At 39.0% G+C, this 18828-nt stretch overlaps 1 protein-coding gene across 1 annotated transcript; it reads right to left on the bottom strand.

Annotated features, from left to right (window-relative positions):
- Window positions 1–904: 904 nt before the first annotated feature.
- Window positions 905–17937, bottom strand: cpa6 (carboxypeptidase A6). The gene is made up of 11 exons (XM_034862646.1): window positions 17307–17937; window positions 14421–14496; window positions 8979–9103; window positions 7606–7720; window positions 6847–6948; window positions 6642–6746; window positions 4675–4785; window positions 3900–3990; window positions 2798–3000; window positions 2576–2660; window positions 905–2049 (listed from the first exon to the last, which is right to left on the bottom strand). Exons 1-11 carry the CDS (start codon window positions 17420–17422, stop codon window positions 1835–1837), a joined length of 1344 nt encoding a protein of 447 aa, XP_034718537.1. The 5' UTR covers window positions 17423–17937; the 3' UTR covers window positions 905–1834.
- Window positions 17938–18828: the final 891 nt, after the last annotated feature.

The raw sequence follows: 18828 nt of genomic DNA, 5'->3' as shown, positions 1-18828 counted from the left end.
TTTCCCTTTTTTTTGCTGAAAAAACATGTCACTTTTCTACTTAAATAACCTACTTACAAAAATATGAGTATTATACAATGTAGGCAACTTACCTGTGAGTTGTAAGTGCATTTATATAAGGCTGTATTTTGTTGTGTGAATAATAGTAACAGGAAAACTGAGCATCTAAATTACAGGTTTTCAAATTAACTGGCATTCAAGAAAGAAATAAGCCTTTTTGGGATGACTTTTATGTTTCACTCAAGCCAATTATTACTGACGTAGACACATCTTAAACATCACATTCTTCTCTCATCCTTATTTAGGAAAAGGCTTTTTTCCCTTTCAGATCCTAAAATTAGAATTTTTTTGTCACCCCAACCGATTTTGTATGCATGTCATTTTTCCCTTTTCAAAATAATCATAAAAAACTGTAAGCATAATCTCCAAACATTAATAGCTCAGGTTAAGTTATTGTCTACAGTCGTTGCAAATATCAATATACTTTGCTTACTGCTTCACCTCATCTGTGACTGTGTGTACCTACATGTGTAGTATTGCTACACTGCATTTTAAAACCTTGCGCAACTTTAAGCAAGATCCGACAGCAAATACATCCGAAGAATCTGACAAATACACAACACAGATTTGGCAGTTGCGGGCGTCAGAAAATTCAGTTCCATCGTTTCTGAATCCATAAATTTGAGCAGAGTTGCAGAATCAGCAGCTTTAAGCTATCATTTTATAATAAAAAGTTCAGTGAGGTTGTAATGAAAGCAATGCGAGTAAAATAATATTTATTATTAACCATCCCTATCAACACCTACAAAACACAAATATGGGAAACAACTGTCACATTTTGCTATTTTTAAATAAATACTAGAAATGTGAATATGAAATAAATGTGATGAAATGAACATTTGCAGTATTATATTACAAAATTTATTCAAGTCAGATGTCAAACATGTATTAGAATCTCATATTTGGCACATAAGCTGTCAAAAGTAAACATTTCTGACTCTGTCATTGATCCATACCTGAGTAATGACACAGTAAGCTGCTGAAGTGACTTCCTTCAATCCAAATTTCAATCTCAACTAAATAAAACAACAACAACAACAACGTAACAAAAAAACATCTAAATTTAAACCAAACCTAAGATTGTCAGGTGATAGCATATTATGTACACCAACAATGTTGCAGTAATAACGGCATTAATACATTAACATTAAGCTACTGGCACTTGGTAGGACTAATTTCACAATAAAATGCAACCAGAATAAAAATAGCAAAAGGGTTATTAGAAATTGTTGTAAAAAGTTTGTTTAACATAACACATTTTTGAAAAACATAAAATTTGTAGCTGATTCTTTAAAAAAAAGTGCTGTTCTATCGTGACAAGCGCTCACATGACCACCATTCAGCTTGTATCAGGGAAAAATCTGTATTATTAGTGTTTCTGTAAGTGGGGAGCATCAAAGAATTTGGCAAAGGAGTGCTAGAAAGGATTTAAGCTCAGGCCAGTAAATTTGGGCACTGATCAAGCAGGATTCTCTTTTACACCAAATGTGTGATCTTGTTGTATGTGAACAGGCTGGTTGCTTATAGAATTCACGGGTATTGGCACACCCACACAGAAAACACCCCCATAGGTAGGCTACAGATTTCATCAGAAAAGTAAAATAAAGCGAACAACCTTAACACAAGAAAATCAAATTAAAATGTATGCTTTGCTGTCCCTTCTCAGCTCCTTACCTGATAATATCTGCGAGGAATATGAGATCTCAATGAAATATGATTTGTTGAGATGGAGGAACTGGGAAGGTGGAGCTCCGGCGGGGGACCTACAGTTAGCTTATATATATGGAAATTTTTCCCTGTCTGTTTTACACTTCTTGAGCAGACCTGATGCAATGGCCTTCACTGCCCTCATAGTCTCAGTGCAGGTCGGGTTGATCAGGGACTCCGGCAAGAGGAAACCGAAGTATCCTGTATCTCTCAACTCAAAGGCAAACGCATACGGGATCCCGTTCCGGTAGGCCCAGTCTATAGAGCTGCCTGAGCTAACATCTGTGAAAGAGTTAAACAAACAGATTAAGAAATCTTAGGACAATATTTAGTTATAGAAGCATTTGCATATGTAATTACACTGTACTGTAATTAGTTCTACTTCTTACTACACATAAGTAACGTTTTGACTGCAAGCCTTTTACTTGTTAATGTGGTCTTGCTACTTTTACTTAATGAAATGAGGTGAATATTTCTTCTACCACTCCTGATAACAAATTGATTACATTTTAGGTGAGTCTGAAAGCATTTCATTCTCATCGATGCTAAGTTTCCATCTCCGCATTTTGATCTTCTCTTCAGGGGTACGTTCAGTACACTGAGGCGAAGACTAAATTGATTGTGTATTTATAGACAAACTGGCACGTCTCCCTACTTTGGAACATGAATAAGGATCAATTTTTCCTTGTCGAAACCTAGGTGTGGTTGAAAGTAGAGCACAAAGCAACAAGTATAACACAACACATAATCAATTCTTTTACGTTTTCTAAACCTTGAAGATGCAATGAAGAGAAAGAACAATACTCACACAGGGTGGTGGAGGCAGGTCCATATCTGTACCTCACTCCATAGGCGGAGTACAGGGCTGTCACTGCATTATGAGCTGCCGATTCCTGGACAGTGAAAGCCGGAGGTCAGCTCATTAGTGATTCTATGTCTTCACAGTATGGTTTAATATCAATGTGGTCCAGTTAACAAACTCAAACACATAAAGGTTTATGGGTTAATTATCAAACAGTGGGTGTCTTACCACGCAGTTGAAGTTGGGGATAGTGGCATACTTGTAGGAATAGGGGTAAAGCAGCATTTGGGCGTAGGCGTGGATGGATATATATGCTTTGACGCGTTTCTTGTACTTGCGCAGGAACCTGGCAACAGCCTTGACTTCAGGTTCAGACTCAGGGAAGGGACCACAATAGGTGTCATCACAGGGATGAGAGGAGGCACCCTCCTCTGAAGGAAAGGAAGGGAACAAACAGAATGCATTCAGATAGGGACAGATTTGGATTCCACTCAGATTTTCAAATTAAACATAAAAGAAGTTAGGTGCCGGAATCCGGATTATTTACATTAATTAACCAAGAAGGCAGAGTAAACAGATGCATAGTAACGCTGTGGGGGAAACTAATGCAGACCCAGATTGAAATCACCAAAGTCACATTATAATGCAAGGATAACAGTCAAACATGATATGCTGCATTTATTTTTGCACATGAAAATCATATCTATAAATAGCAGGAGCTAGATGTGGTGGTCAATATTGCAAATAATTAACATGGATTGAAGCTGAAAGTTGTCTCAGACCTGACTATGTCCTGTTAAATGCATTTCTTCTGTAGTCTATTACTGAAGTTTAAGCCGAGGTCTTTTCCATGTTTTAATTTCTTTCATACATATATATATTTCACATGTCACTAACAGTGGGTTCCCTTTAAGAAAAGCTTTTAAATTAAGTATCCAAATGGCCAATTTGTGAGCTTAGTATTCCTTTGAGAGGGCAAAACTTGTTTCCTCAATTTCTTTCTTAACTCGCATCACATCTCCAAATGTCTGAATGTACTGCAAACATCTCTTGCTATATTTTCCGAAGCCTCCCGGACCGATGATGACTCAGCAGAACCCCTCCAGCCACCAGAGACTACATGACATTAAATACAGAGAGTTGTCACCACACAAATATTTTATCTGCAGCTTATACTGATTAATAGTCAGAAAAGACTTCATCAGCAACAGACTACAGGGAGTGCCTTGCCAAGTTGCAGTCTTACTGCCACCGAGTGCTGTATCTGCGTGATAGAGATTCAGTTGATTTTCCTCAGATTTCAGTTGAAGTTCAGTGTAATTGAACTCACCACACCATTTCACTTTCCAGTTTCTATTAGCGTCCACTCCACGGCAGTGGAACTTGTGATTTTTGGACCGTGTTTTCCTCCAGAACCGATCCTAAAGGGAAAAAAGCCACTGTCACTGTGTACGTCCCCCTGCCTGTCAGACTTATCGTACAAATGGAGCTCCCTGCCATCTTCCAAATAGTCCATCTGTCACTCATTTAGATTCCAGATATTTGGACACTAGATGAGGAGCATTTTTCACATAAGTATACATGTATTCTTTCACAGATATAAGGGCTGTATAATGACAAAAACACATTGTTATCTCTCTTCTGTTAAGCTTTCATTACTGAATCAATTCTGATCTAATTGAACACAAAATATTCATCATACTGCCTTAAAAGTATTCAAAATCGGTGGTCAGAAGGTATATGATAGCAGTTGTTGATGCTGATGTGTGGTGAACATCTGGCGTCGTAAGGCTGCTGTGCATCACCCAGGCGGGTGCTACACATTGGTGGTGTTAGAAAGTAGTCCCCCCCCACCCCCACCCCAAGGCGCTTTGAGTGTCTATGACAAAGCGCTATATAAATGGAATTAATTATTATTATTAATTATTTGATGTTCTGAATACAAGCACCTGAATTAAATAAAAGGTGTTTCTCCTCTGGACCATGCATTCTGCAAAGCATAAGAATTCTTTACAATCAAAGCTTCTGACTCGTGCTGTTTGAAAATGACTGAATGAGCATGCAGGATTAAGTCTGTATTGTGTATGCAGAAAGACCTTCAGTACCGTGGTCCAGCTGAAATCATATCCATCCACGTTGAAGACGGGCATGACGTAGAAGTTGAGCTGGTTAAGCAGTCGTCTCATCACAGAGTCATAATGGTATGAGTTGATTGCCTTGAATTATAACATGAAAATAGTATAATTAGGCCTACTGCAATTAATTGCTAACTTTAGCTAAGGTCCAATGGGGTATGGCTGTTGATAGTTATTGTTGATTTTGTTTGGATATGCAAATTGTAATTACATATGAGATGTTTGGTCAGACTGTTGAGCTAAAGCTATGCTTTTTGTCCCTACACGTTCATATCAACAAAAATTACACGGGGGAATACAGTTAGAAAAAAACGTAAGTACAGAAGAAGACTTTTTTGCCACATAGTTTTGTCAATAGTGAAGACTATTTTTTGTACTCCTAATTTAATTTTAATCTTTTTTTTGTTAATGACCAATGCTTTGTTTTTTATTGATGAGGGTTATTGTTCTATTGTCAATGTCACGTTCATTTTAGAAACCAAATACAATGTTTTATGATAATAAAGAGGCATGGTTTACTTCATAGGCTGTGTATCTGTCTTACATTGTGTGGGTCACATAAAGGTGATTGAACCAAAAGACGTGTCCTGGAATTCTTTCAAAACTTTAATTTGACAGAAAGAGACAATTATATTGTTAATGGCAATTATTTCTAATACATTTAATTGTACAGCAAAATTTGGAATTGTTAAAGGTCTAAATGTAATTATAGAGCACCGAGCTAGATTGTGGTCCAATCATACAGATACATTTAATTACTATGCGATGTATTATTATTTTGTTAATGTACGCATGATTGCTATCACGGTTCTTTAAATGCACAACTGCAGTAGGTTAAAAATTAAACAGACTATATTTGAGGATTTGAAGTGGGATCTTGGCACTGGGCTAATACTGCTTCTACCTGCTCTTTAATCGGACTCTAACCAAGGTTTAAATGCTTTATGTCTTAAACCAAGATGGCACCCTGACCTCCAGTGGACAACCTTAGTAACTACATGACTGTAGTTCATTCTCTTCATAGTTCATCCATTTTTATGTCATTTTAATGTGTGCTCCTGATTTTCTGCTGCTATTTTCTTTTTTCTTCCCTAGTCTCTTACTTCCTACTCTTACTTTATCCTTTTTTGAAGAATTCCCTACTGAACTTATAAGTCCATCTATGGTCTTAGGTGAATTAGTCAAGCATTTTAGTTTAAACCATCATTATGGAGGCCATTTCAATAAGTGTCAGCGTGCACAACAGACTAACTATAGAGCACAACATAATATTGTTTTTTAAATAATACGATCCAATGATCGAGGTTAGTCAAAAGTAAGCTTTAGAATGTGCATGTAATTCCTTATAGTGGCAAGTTTACGTTATTTGCTACTCAACATCAGCTCATTTGGTGACTAAAGTTTAAATTATTTCTTAGCATTTGGTAAAGCCTTTTTCAAGTACCTGTCAGTTGAGGTCTATCATGCAAGAATCACGCAAAAAAAGGGCTGTGACTCAGTGCTCTGCATTGATATTCATTGACTTTTCCTTTAATTATCTTAATGCTCTGGCAATGTGTTGCAAATCCCACTCATCTGGCATACAAGAAGTACAAAACAAGCCATTAAAGGTTCTTGCAGTTAATGTCTGGCTCTGGTCTGGTACCGTCCTCACTTCAGAGGGTAGTATTTAAGATCTTAAGGGTGTGATGGAACTTGTGTGCACGCCCAGGGTTGTGTTCAACATCTGAACAATAAAGAGTAATCTTCAGTATTTGCATGACGTGCATGACGAGTAAACAGATGTTTTGTTGAGGACCCCAGAGACCAAATCATCACAGACTTGTTAGCTACAGGCTATCATTTAGATGTGTTGACACATGCATTGATGCAAACAATGCATGCAATTTAAACAGTGTTTTTATATTCAAATTGGCAGACTAGAAAAACAAGAGTACCTCTTTGACAAACCACTGGCAGAAAGCAGGTCCTATCCACTCTCTGGCATGGACGCCACAGTCGATCCAAACAGCTTTCTTCTGATGACGACTTCTCTTTCCTATCTGACAGGAGACAAGCACTGTCAGTTTTAAAGTAGCATGAGTGTGCATGTGCACGCACCCGTGTGCCATTCTTTTGTGTGTCTCATGCTTTTTATCCTACCTGAAGCACATAAAGCGGTTTACCCTCATACGACTTCCCGATGGAGAACATGTCAACCAGGTCCGTGTGGGTTCTGTTCATCTCAAACATCCAGCTCTGGATCTTAAGGACAGCGCATAATGCAGAAGAGTGAATGTCACTCAAGATTTTGTTTACAACGTTTTCAAGAGTACACTGGAAAAATGATTGGTTTAATGTGCATTTAACCTTTCAGACAATCTGAAAAAAAACTTCTAAGACGTACTCAATGTTCCTCTTGAGTATGTGCATGATTGTGTCTTTGGCTGCACAATGTGTCTGCACACACACACACACACACACACACACACACGCACACACACACACACACACACACACACACACACACACACACACACATACACACACACACGCATAAATGTGTAAGTGTGTGTTTCACAGCAAAAGAGGGGATCAAAGGGAAGAGTACTAAAGATTTGTGTAGGCTCTTAGGATCTGTGTGTGGAATTCATGCTGCTTCATAGGGCCTGATAGATTCATGAACCAGTAGCCTAATCGACCTGGGAAAATAAACACTCTACTGTGAAGTGTCTGAAGTAGAGTGCATGTCTCCGTGTGTAAGAGCATGAGGCTGTGGGAGAGAAACCTGTGGAATGGGGTAATTGGGAGTTTGAGAGCACCTTAGAGACGATGTTAGTTTACTCTGCGTGCATTCGATTAGAGAGCAGCAGAGGAGAGCGAAAGATAGGTAGGCAGGTCAACGGAGGGTTTCACATCTACCTCTTCCAGAGAGTGGTAAACCTCGTAGTCATACTGAGACTCCGACCTCCGCTTGCGAGAAGAGCGATACCCCGTCTGTTTTTCAATTTCCGTCTGCAGATTGGAGATAAACACCCTGTGGATAGAAAAGACGTAGTTAAACTGAAACTAGCGTGACATCCTTACCAATAAAAAAAACTAAACATCACAACTTGTCAAATGTCTTTTTCAGTTCAACCAAAAGTTCCAAACCCAGATAGATCAGTTTACAACGATATACTGTATATACCAAAGAAAAGCGGAAAATCTTCACATACAGTGCCACCGTATTTCATTCATTAGAGTGAAGGTCATATATAAGTAGCTACTGTAAAACATTATATTGCATTAATAATTACTGCAGATATTGTTTGTTTGTGTTTCTATACAAAGCATGAACTCTAACGTTTTAAAGAATTGTATTGTTGACTCATTCCTAACTGATTATGAAACTGCTCTCACTTATCCTCTTCTTTTCCTACGTCCAAAACCGGATTTCTACATCGGCACTAACCCTGTGTGATAGCACAGATGACACTAGCTATAACACTGCTGTCTATCAGTCAACGAAATGTGTCGAATGAGCCAACACCATCATTATAACCCTCAGTATCTGTTCATAGACTGCTCTCACGTCTGATCAGACCTCTGCCTCTTCACTTCCCACTCCAACCTAAAACAGCCAATGTGATCTGTTTTAATGGCAGCTATGTGGGCAGCCAGACTCTCCTAAAATACACTTTCTCATGAAGGTTCTTATATGTACATTTCTATCCATAACTACTTCAATAAAACTAAAAAAGCTAGCTTATTTCCCCAAGAGTAAAAGGAGATCTTTGATGCCTCACTTCCTCAAAACCCAACAACCTTGAAAAAAATGTCCCCTGTAGTGAGGACCATTTTCTCAGTCAATCAACACAGAGTACAAAAAAACAACCTCATTCTCAGATCTGAAATTCCTCCCTTAGGACAGAGATGACAATGGAACTCTTTCTAGCTGCGGCTGCTTTGATAAAACTCCATCATTTCAATGTTAATTTTGATGAGAGATGGGGTGGGGAGATGAAAGGGCTGCTTTTGGAAAGATTGGGAGAGGGACTGTGATGTACTGTGTGTGTGTGTGTGTGTGTGTGTGTGTCCCAGATTTGAGGAAGCTCTTTTGCATGCAAAGTATGGCCGACTCTGCATGTGCAAATCATGTATTCTGGCTGGGGAAAGCTGGGTAATTGCAACGCCCTTTGGATAACAGATGTGTCTCCGTTTGTAGACACTCTGCTAACAAGATAACCAAATGTGTATGCATGTGTACTGTGGTATGTCTGTGTATTTGCGGGCGGTGGTACTTCCAGTCTTACCGATAATCAATATGTTCCTGCTTTAAGTGTTCATGAAAACCTTGCGTGTCATTGCGTTTCACATGGACATCCACAGTGGCATTTTGACAGATTAGAGTGGCACTGTTGGGCTGCCAGAAGTCCACCTAAAGAAAAAAGGACAAATACTGTATATTAGAACAGGGAATAGAGAGACACAAACACCCTGCAGGATTTCATCATTTTTAATTGAGGGGTAGGAGAAGGCGATATATATTAAGTCGAAATTGCAATATCAGTATTGTGAGATACTATAAGGAAAATCAATTGAGAAACTGTTCATGGACAAAAGTAATCTGACAGGAATGTCTGTTTTTGGCAAATACTTCATCAAATTGATGCAAAAATCATGCAAATCCAATATTGATCCATGCAGTAGTGCTGCTCATTCATTTTCAGCATGGCCGCCAACCCATACAGCAAGAATAATAAAGGGATAGCAACCACACTGTAAACAGATCTTAACGTCCACTACATTTTGTTATATAATAATAATAATAATTAGACTCAACAAAGGTGGTCTTGACTACAGCCCTAAATAATAATAACTAATAATAACTAATTGTAGAAACATAACATTTTATAATGATGTTGAACATAATCTATATTTAATGTAGATCTGTTATGTTTTTGCTGATACCCAGTATAACACAGATACTGGCTAAATAAGTAAACTAGATTTAAAGAGCATATGTTTCAGAAAAAAAAGGTATGTAGATGTATAGATGTATTATCTTCTCTGGTGGATGTTTAAATATTGCACCAACAATTTGGTAATGACCATATTGTTTTGTGAGACCTGGACAGTTTAACATTCCTCTAGTCACTACCTTCAAGTGATGGACTAAATCAGGGGAATGTTGATGACTCTACCGCGTTAATGGGGCAAAACACACTCAGATGTGTCCCATTAACAACCTGCCGTGAATGACCCTTCTCCTGCTTTCCTCTCCACTGTTTGACTCCGTATTAGCAACAAAAATCCTGTCTTTCCACGGCTGTTATCAAGCTGTGAAAGTCTGGTCTGTTAGCGTTAGCTGAAATAGCTAGCCACCCCTATAAACACAGACATCATGTGATAACTGATAAAAAAACAGCTAGAGCTGACCTACAAATGATACACACAGTAGTCACTGCAAAGACTTGAATTCTGCACAGTTGGTGTTTCTGCAGACATGTGTGAGCGTCCTCAGCTGGCTTTCATTTTGTACATGGGGGCAGAGACATGCAGGCTGGCACACATGCTTGTTAATGTGTCAATTGGTTTAATAGTTTACAGAATGCATACCAGTTTATTTAACTTTGTTTAGTGCCATAGGGGTAGAAAATCCTCCGCTGGAATGTTTGGTGCCCTGGAGTTACAACCGCTCTGTACTGCTGCACTTTTATGGCGTTTCCAAATGGTTAAGTACCCCAAATGTTTCAGCTCCGCCAAAAAAAACAAAAGAACGTAAGCCTAAAAGGCACTTAAATATCTCTGATCAGATAACGCAACTCCTCACAGAAAATTCTCTCAATTTTAAATTTTACAGCTGTATTTATGAGCCCTACAAATGCTTTGTCTGTATTTCAAATCTTTTGTCTCCTGATTTTTAATGTGATCGTTCTTTTTTATGTGTGTGTCTGTGTATGCAGGGTAGCTATAAATTGCATTTGTGTTGTTTTGGTTGATTTAACACTGGCATGGGCAGAACAAGAAAGAAAAAGTTATAGTTCAATAAAAAGAGCTTGCAGATGCGGTGAAGCTGTTGCTTTAAGTGAAACACAACACACCAAAGTAATACACCGGTTTTAAGTGAATATGTATTATAATCAGAATACCGGCTGTTGGCTTCACAGTCTCATTTTGGATGCTATACCATAAAAATCAAGCGTTCAACATTTGGGAAAATACGTTTATTCACTTTGTTTGCTGAGAGTTTGATTAAAAGACCAATATCACTATCCTGTGCACACAGTGAATACGAAGCTACAGCCAGCAGCTGGTTAGCTTAGCATAAAGAGGGCAGGAAACAGAAAAGAGCAAGCCTGGCTCTGTCCTAAAGTAACAGAATCTGCCAACCAGAACCTCTAAAGCTAACTAATCAACACTTTATATCTTGTTTGTTTAATCTGTAAAAAAAAAGAGTTTAGTTGTCAACACGGGGTTGCCAGGCGTAAACCCGAGGAAGTTAGTTTCTAGTCCTAAAGAAAACCGGCTGCTGGCTCCATCTTCATATTTGCTACATTTATCTAACTCTCGGCAAAAGACAAACTTGTATTTTTTGTACTTGTATAAAATGTCAATGTCAGATTCCCCCCAACAGCACTACAGATGTGAACAATAGACATGCTCCATAGACAGTAAATAATAGTGGTTGTGGTATTGGTGCATCTGTTTAGCAGATTTAATCCCTGGAACACGTCAAACTAACTTCTATGATCCAGGAAAGAGACTGTCACTCATTCTGTCATCACTCCCCTCAAACAACAAGGGGTCACTGGAGATTTTTATTCATTTCAGTTTGGTCTCTGAAGTAATTAGCTGATTAATTGACCAGTTGGTCAACAGAATCAGCCACTATTTTGATAATCAATGAATTTTTTAAAGCTTTAGTGCGTACATTTTTGATACTAATAAATGTCAGATTCAAGCCATTGCCAAATGCGCTGCTACATTAAGACTATCAGCACCACACAACTCTCTCTGTATTTCTCAGTATGGTTATGCTCAAAAGATGATGTCGTCCGGTGCCTTTACCACAAAGAGACTTGCGTGATGATAATTTCATCATGTTTTCCTCTGTGTCCTCCTTGGCTACTAACAACTGTAGTACTATAGCTTTAAGTCACTTGTCAAGCAAGAACACCAAACGCCATGCATATTTCCAGCTTCTCTATTATAAACATGTTCTCCAGGAGCTAAAGTAGTAATTATTAACTTTTTGTGAAAATCCAACATGTACTGTAGAAATATCTTATCTTGACAATGCATACATAGATTTGGTGAAGGTATTTGCTCTACTGGGTGCATTCACAAGCTGTTGTGTTTTTTTCTCTAGGCTGCCCAGTGTTCACCTGTGAGTCAATAAACACTGCATCCAGGACTGCAAAGTTGATATGCACATGTCTTAATGCTTTCTCTAGATCAAACTCTGTCCTATAATGGTGGCTTACAAAGCTTGTGCTAAATTTATCCTAAACTATTGCTGTTGCTGTTTCTAGAAACATTGATTGTTGTGTTCCAGGCGTTCTATCTTGGGAATGACCAACCCGCCAACAGGTGTTCGGAAAAAAGCAAAAGTAAAATCCTACATGGTTTTAGGTTAAATGTAACGTCAAGCTTAGAGCATAGCCAAACAAAAATCTTGGATTATTACGCAAGGAAATGGGTTATTTTTTTGCTGATGGATCTGATTCTTGATTCTCATTCATTCTGTAGTGGCCAGTAGTTGTTTATTATTTGACGCCATGTCTAGCCTGAGGCTGAAAAGTTAGACTCTGGCAAAGAGTGATGGCAGTGTGGCTAAGCTACTGAAAACACAAGTCTACAGCTGTCCAAACAATAGGCTGCCACTGCCTCAGTTGGTCTTGGACCACTGTGTCCGCTGCCCTTACATACTTAAAGCTTCGGCCAGCACCCTGGCTCTCTCCTTCTATCCCTTACCACAAATCAAAAACATTTACTGAATTCTCTTTTTTGTCCTTTTCTGTTCATTCACGTTTCAGAGCTGTATTGGTTCTGGACCAATTAACGAAAGCTTGACCTAAACCCGAACAGATGCCTTCTGTTGGTGAGCCATCTGGCTGCACAAATACAACCTAAGTGGACCAAACCAAACCAGAGAAACGGACCACACTGACATTGCTGCAACTCTCTCAAAGAGAATCTCCAGAAAGTTTCATATTAGATTTCTCAATTAGCTGTTCAATTATGTTGTCTGAAGGTTTTATTTAAATGGAGCAGTTATTTCAAGGAAATTGTTCAAAACATATCAAATCAAAACTACCTAAAAACACTCACAGAGCTTTGCCTTTATTTTCTCTATAATTAGTACAAGATCACATAGTTCATTCCAGGAAACTTCCTAGAAAGTTATTAGGAAATAGACCCATAAAATAAAGAGTGAGATGGCAATGAAAGTTAAACCTAAAAAACTTGTAAGTTGGCCTTTTGTTTAGAATATAGCATTACTGTTTTATTTCAACATCAAATCAAATCAATCAGTTTCAAAGCCTTCTCCACACTGCCATGATTAAACATTCGGATGGAGAAACACAGAATTATTTATTTAATTTCTACATTTTAAATCTAAAGTCTACAGATGCTTCCCTGAACATCCAGAGTTCTCATGAGTGCACAGTTTGAATTTGCTCAGCAAGTTAATTAATCTTTCGGATTTGGGTCTGGATTTCCAGGCTATGACTAACTACTGGAATCAGACTTAAAAGTGTACACTTTTTAGTTTTGGAATACAAATATAGATTTACTGAGTCAGATAAGTATGACATAAGGCTGCCGTGAGGTTTTTGTTGTCTTTGATCTGTTAGTCACTGGTTATTACTGGAAAAACATAATCACCAGCATCACTCTAATATTCACAAATGTGCTTTGTTCTGTCATAAGCATGATTCCTCTGAATGTACCATTCATCTGCATAAGGATAGTAATACTGGAAATGCAGATTTTTAGTTAAATACACTGTTCAATTAATTATTCAAAGAAGTTCTTTGATTATTTGCTGCACAATAATGTCTTTAATTGCATCATGGTTTTTAGGCTTTACAAACAATATTTGCTGCATATTTGCAAACTAAAACAATGTGCAAAGGAAGGTCATCTATGCTCCTGAGGCTGATGGCTAATTACTGCCAAATGAGTTTGGGAAGAGAAGCAAAGCTTTGTGTCCTCCCCTTATTTCAGTGTCTTTGAAACACATGTCCATACAGTTTGTAACTGAAAGACATCCAAACATTCAGACCTAATTATGAAAAAGTCTTTTGTATTCCTCCCCCACTCTTCTCCTGGGGGTTCTCCTTTCAACAGTATCTGGCTCTTTCAGACAGGGAATATGTCCTGACTGTGACGGATGACCACACTCGGCTGCTCATTGCCTCTCTGTCCCCAGCCCTCTGTCACATCACCCCGCTTTTACCACCAGCGTCACGCCTCACTCTGTCTGTGACTGCTGTTCAAGTGTCATAGTAAAGACCACAAAGGGACTATAGGCTGGATTGAGCAGAATAATAACTGATATGACTTTTTAATATGGCATTTTGGAAAACGCACACAACAATAAAAAGTTTTAAGAAATGGTGTCTGATGATGAATACAGTCATAAATATGAGTCAGAATAGTGAGCAGTGTGCGTGTGTGCGTGCTTGCGTATGTGTGTGTGTGTGCGTGTGTGTGTTTGGGGGATCTAAGAAAAAATATGCACCAACCTTCATGTGTCCCAGAATTTTCTTGAGCATTCTGACCTCCTCATCATTGCTCGGGGTTATCCTGAAGACTTGATCACTGCAAAAACAACAGCGCTCTTTTAAGTGCTGGGTTCAAAGTCCCCCAAAGGGATTTTCACGGCACTAAAATTCACTGTAACAGGGCTTGGATCAATTTTCGCTAAGTGCACATCATTTTAAAAACATCTAGGCCGTGAAGTCATAGGTATACCTGCTTTTGTGCTGATTGAAGGTGACACATATAATAACAGATGTTTGATGGTGAAATGGGTGGTTCCTCTTTCAGAGTCCTATAGACGGCTGGGTCAAACCTCAGTCAAACAAGCTGGGCGAGACCTCATTAAAGGATTATATTTCATGGTTTCCAGCTCTGTACGTAGCACCTGGAACTATTCTTTGGTGGATACAGTAGCAGCAGCCGTTTCACATTTTCACACATGATGTGTGTAATATATCCCTCATATACTGATTTTAGCTGTAGATAGATGTGAAAAACACATGAAAAATATGGACAAGTATAATCCAATACTTTAATGCGTTTGACAGTGCAACATTGATTTGTTCATGTGTACAGTGTGTATACGCAGAAAACAAAACATTTAACATAAAACTGTAATGTGAAAGCCGAAACACCGCACAAGATGTTTGTTTGGTTAAAACCACAGAAAGGGGAGTTGACTATTAATGTTTTTTTTTTTGTTTTTTTTAATAATAGTTTTCATAAACAAGATAAGGCGTTAATAAAGCTGTAGTTTACTTTATTTTAACATCAGTGGTCGGATAATAACACTTAATTAAATTGTGTTAATTGCGAATCAAAAAGAATTTCATCTTAGTTAAATGCAGAACTGCAAATGAATTTGTTATGGAATACAATAGAGATTTGTACTACTATAAAAAATCACTACAGAGTAATATTACTCTTGTTGGTCTAGGCGCATAACTAAAACAAACAGTAGATAGATAAGCTTGAGACCCTGCAAACATATTTTATATTAAAATAAAGACACTCTTTCATCCTCACCATGAATCTCACATAGTGTTGCATTCACTCTGCAGATCCTCGGATTGACCTTAGAGCTAACACGCTGCAAATAATCCATTACAGTCTCTGTGTCTGCCCAGTTACCTGTCTGGCTGCCAGGTTGTATTTATGTCCACTTCTTTGTCTCATGTTTTTTTTAGCCTCTTTTATTCTGTCTCTCTGTGTCATCCTCTCTCATGTTTTTCTTATTTCAAATAGCTTTTTACAATGTGTCACGCAGGAAGTTGGCCCCCCCTAAACAAAGGTGGCAGTCGGCCTCTTTAAGGTTTTGAGAAACAAAGGGGTCCTGGTGTCCCACGTGAGAGGCTGGCCACCCCATTTCAGTGACCATCCCAACAGTGTCCAAAAACAGCCTGTTTCCTTGGCAACAATCGTGATAGAAGACGGACTTTAAAGGGGACAGGCAGTCATTTTTTGGAAGTAAGAATGTTGTTTGTTTGTGATAGAAATGAGGCAAGCTAAATCTAGACAGACTGCAAACTTTAAAAACAAGCCAGTTGTATAATTTAGTCTCTCTGTCTGAAACATCAGAGAAATACGCGTTTCCACATCTTCAATCAATCCTCACTGATGTGAGTTAGTAGGACTATTTTGTTTTCACCAGTACGTACAACACCCTACACACACATGAGAAAATAAAGTGACACCCCGGAGCTCTACTGTAGTCCACAGTGAACCTTTTCTTCATCTTGTAGTGATTCTCAAAGACGACAGACTGTTTTTGTTACAGTGTTGGCCTGGTAGAGGCTTTTTTACTTTGAATCTACCAGCTGCAGGGCTCTCGGAGCTAAAGCTGTCTTTAAGTTGTCAGTCTGTTGACTCCCACAGCCGTACTGTCTCTGGGATGGAAGCAATTTGTTTCAAACCAAGAAGTTGTCTCTCACCAGTGTTTTGATACTGTCATTTTAATACAATACAATCTGTTAATGAATGATATGACATATTTTGACAATGGAAGTCTTTCTTTCAGGCTCATTGTGACATAAACAACACCCTGATCATTGACATCCCTGCTTTTTAAGTGAAACAGGACCCCCTCCATGCAATTCATGGACTATGACCAAAATATATGTTGTTTAAGACAGACGAGGAGGGGTTTCCAGCAGAGGTGGTCGCACTCCGCTCATGATACATTGCATCAAAAGCTCTTTAAAAAAAACAGACCATAAATCCTTACATGGTCCAGTCATGTCCTCTACATGTCTATACGCGTACAGTTCCAGGTGGTCCCATTGGAGACCATCTATTAGGCTACCAGCTTAGGGGCTAGGTGGGGAGATGTGTGCCCCACATTCAGCTTTATAAACATGCAAACAGACTAATATGCCAGGCCTTTTATTAAAAATGACAAATGTGTTCTCTGTTGTGATTACAGAAACCCATGGCTAGACAAAGAGAGTTGGCAGTTGCTGCCATCTTACAGCTATGCTTTTTTTTTTTTAAATGAATTCTTTAAGCAGTTTGACAGGCCACTTTTGCTGCAAGCATCCCCAGTGTCTTCCGGACCGTGCCTATCATGAGCAATCTGAATGCCTTCCTGCAGCACAGCAGACAGTCTTATCCAAATGCCATCAGACAATAAGATCAGTATAGAGTAAAGTGTAAACATTATATTATGTCTCAAACGGGAAATATGTCCCAACACGATAAGGAAGATTATGAGCACAAAGACTTTCTTTGTTTATACTCTCAACTCAGAACATTCAATAAAACCGTCTTTTGCTGTAAAGTCTCTGCAGAAAAACATGATAGCAACAGAGCACTTTTTCCTGTAGAATGAAAGCTCTCGTGAGCCCCAGAAATGAATGGGGGTCTTTACTCACCCTGCGTAGCGGTTGCTGTACAGATAGGCACCGACGGGACATAGCACGTTACCGCAGATTATCACACTTGCCAGCAAAACGGAGGCGCCAAATGCGCTCTTATGGTCCAGTACCATCCTTGGCCAGCAGATCAGAGACGGAGGCTACCTATGAGGCTACTTTGCAGGATGCACGCCAACTTATCGGTGAAGAAATGTGATTGACTCGGTCCAGCGCACTAGTCACTTTTTCGCCGCGGTGCAACCTCCAGTAGTTGTCCCTCTGACACAGAAGGTGCACAAGGTGCGAAAATTGGTCATATGGCACAAGGGAAGCATTTAGCACCTCTTTGAAGCTGTGGAGAGAATTACAGGGTAGCAGCGCTTTTTAAAATGAGGAGGACCTGAGTCACGTGGCCCGGTGTCGGAGAAGTTGGTAACTGGATCCCTGATCATCAGTGTGTGCTCTAAGCGATAGTGAGCCGAGACAACATGGACAAGTTCACCAAAATGAAAATGAGGTTTCTTTTAACATGTTAAGTGGTGCATACCGTTTTGTGTGGAGATATGAACTGTATCGAGCAGCCTAACTCATCTTTATCACTTCAGAACATCAGGTTTATTCTTCTAGTGTTCTCAGCTCAGGTCCTTGGAAGAATACACTCAGCTCTTGTCTTGTTTAGATACAACTGGCAAATGTGTTGTGCTGTCCACTGGACCATGTGGGTTATCCAGTGATACCCTAACCCATCTTTATCATGATGCCCGTGCATTTCAGATTCTAAAAAAGTGTCTGTCATCTGCACAATTTTGTTTTTCTGATGTAGCTATTTCTTGTTATATATTGACACTAAGAGCAGCAAGATGTCCCATTTAAATCCTTTTAAAGTGTCATCATGTCACCAAACTTGACCAGTACGAATCAAATGTCCTACATGGTATAGGAAGAACAGAAAACAATAAAGGAGAATTGTTCATTCAGACATTAAGAGCCTATTGAGCTCCTGGATCCTTGGCTTCCTGTCTGCTTATACCTCTTCACCTCAAAGCCATGACTGATAATCAGCTACCCCGTCTGTCAGTGCCTTGGTGTGGCTCCACCAGGAATCCCTCTGTAAAGTTTAAGGTGGCTCTCCCTGTTATTCCAGGCTTTTGGTTCCTCCGTTTCACGCAACACAGCGATTAAATGTCTAAGTCAACTGCCAGCCTTTTCCTTTTGTGATTGCATGGCAGCAGCACATTTTTCACATGCTTCTCTCCAGTGTCAACATTGCGCCACTTGTTTTACACCCGATTACCTTTACAACAGACAACAAAAACAACTCGTTGCACAAAGATATTACAGTAGGCTGTTTTACAACAAGTACAACATGTACTTTATTGCACAAAGAAGAAGTGGAATTAAGGGTCTCTGTTATACAGTTGTGATATTGACATTTGCAGAACACAGGCGCTCAAATCACCACAGCAGTACATAGTTTGATGACTTGAGGATGAAGTTTATGGAGTGGGCTCATTGTCTCTTTCATTGAGTTCTAAATTCA

Source organism: Etheostoma cragini, chromosome 22 (genome assembly GCF_013103735.1).
Source record: "Etheostoma cragini isolate CJK2018 chromosome 22, CSU_Ecrag_1.0, whole genome shotgun sequence".
NCBI classification, from domain to species: Eukaryota; Metazoa; Chordata; class Actinopteri; order Perciformes; family Percidae; genus Etheostoma; species Etheostoma cragini.
The sequence above is the reverse complement of the archived record's forward strand: the minus strand, read 5'-3'. Positions and strand labels throughout refer to the sequence as shown.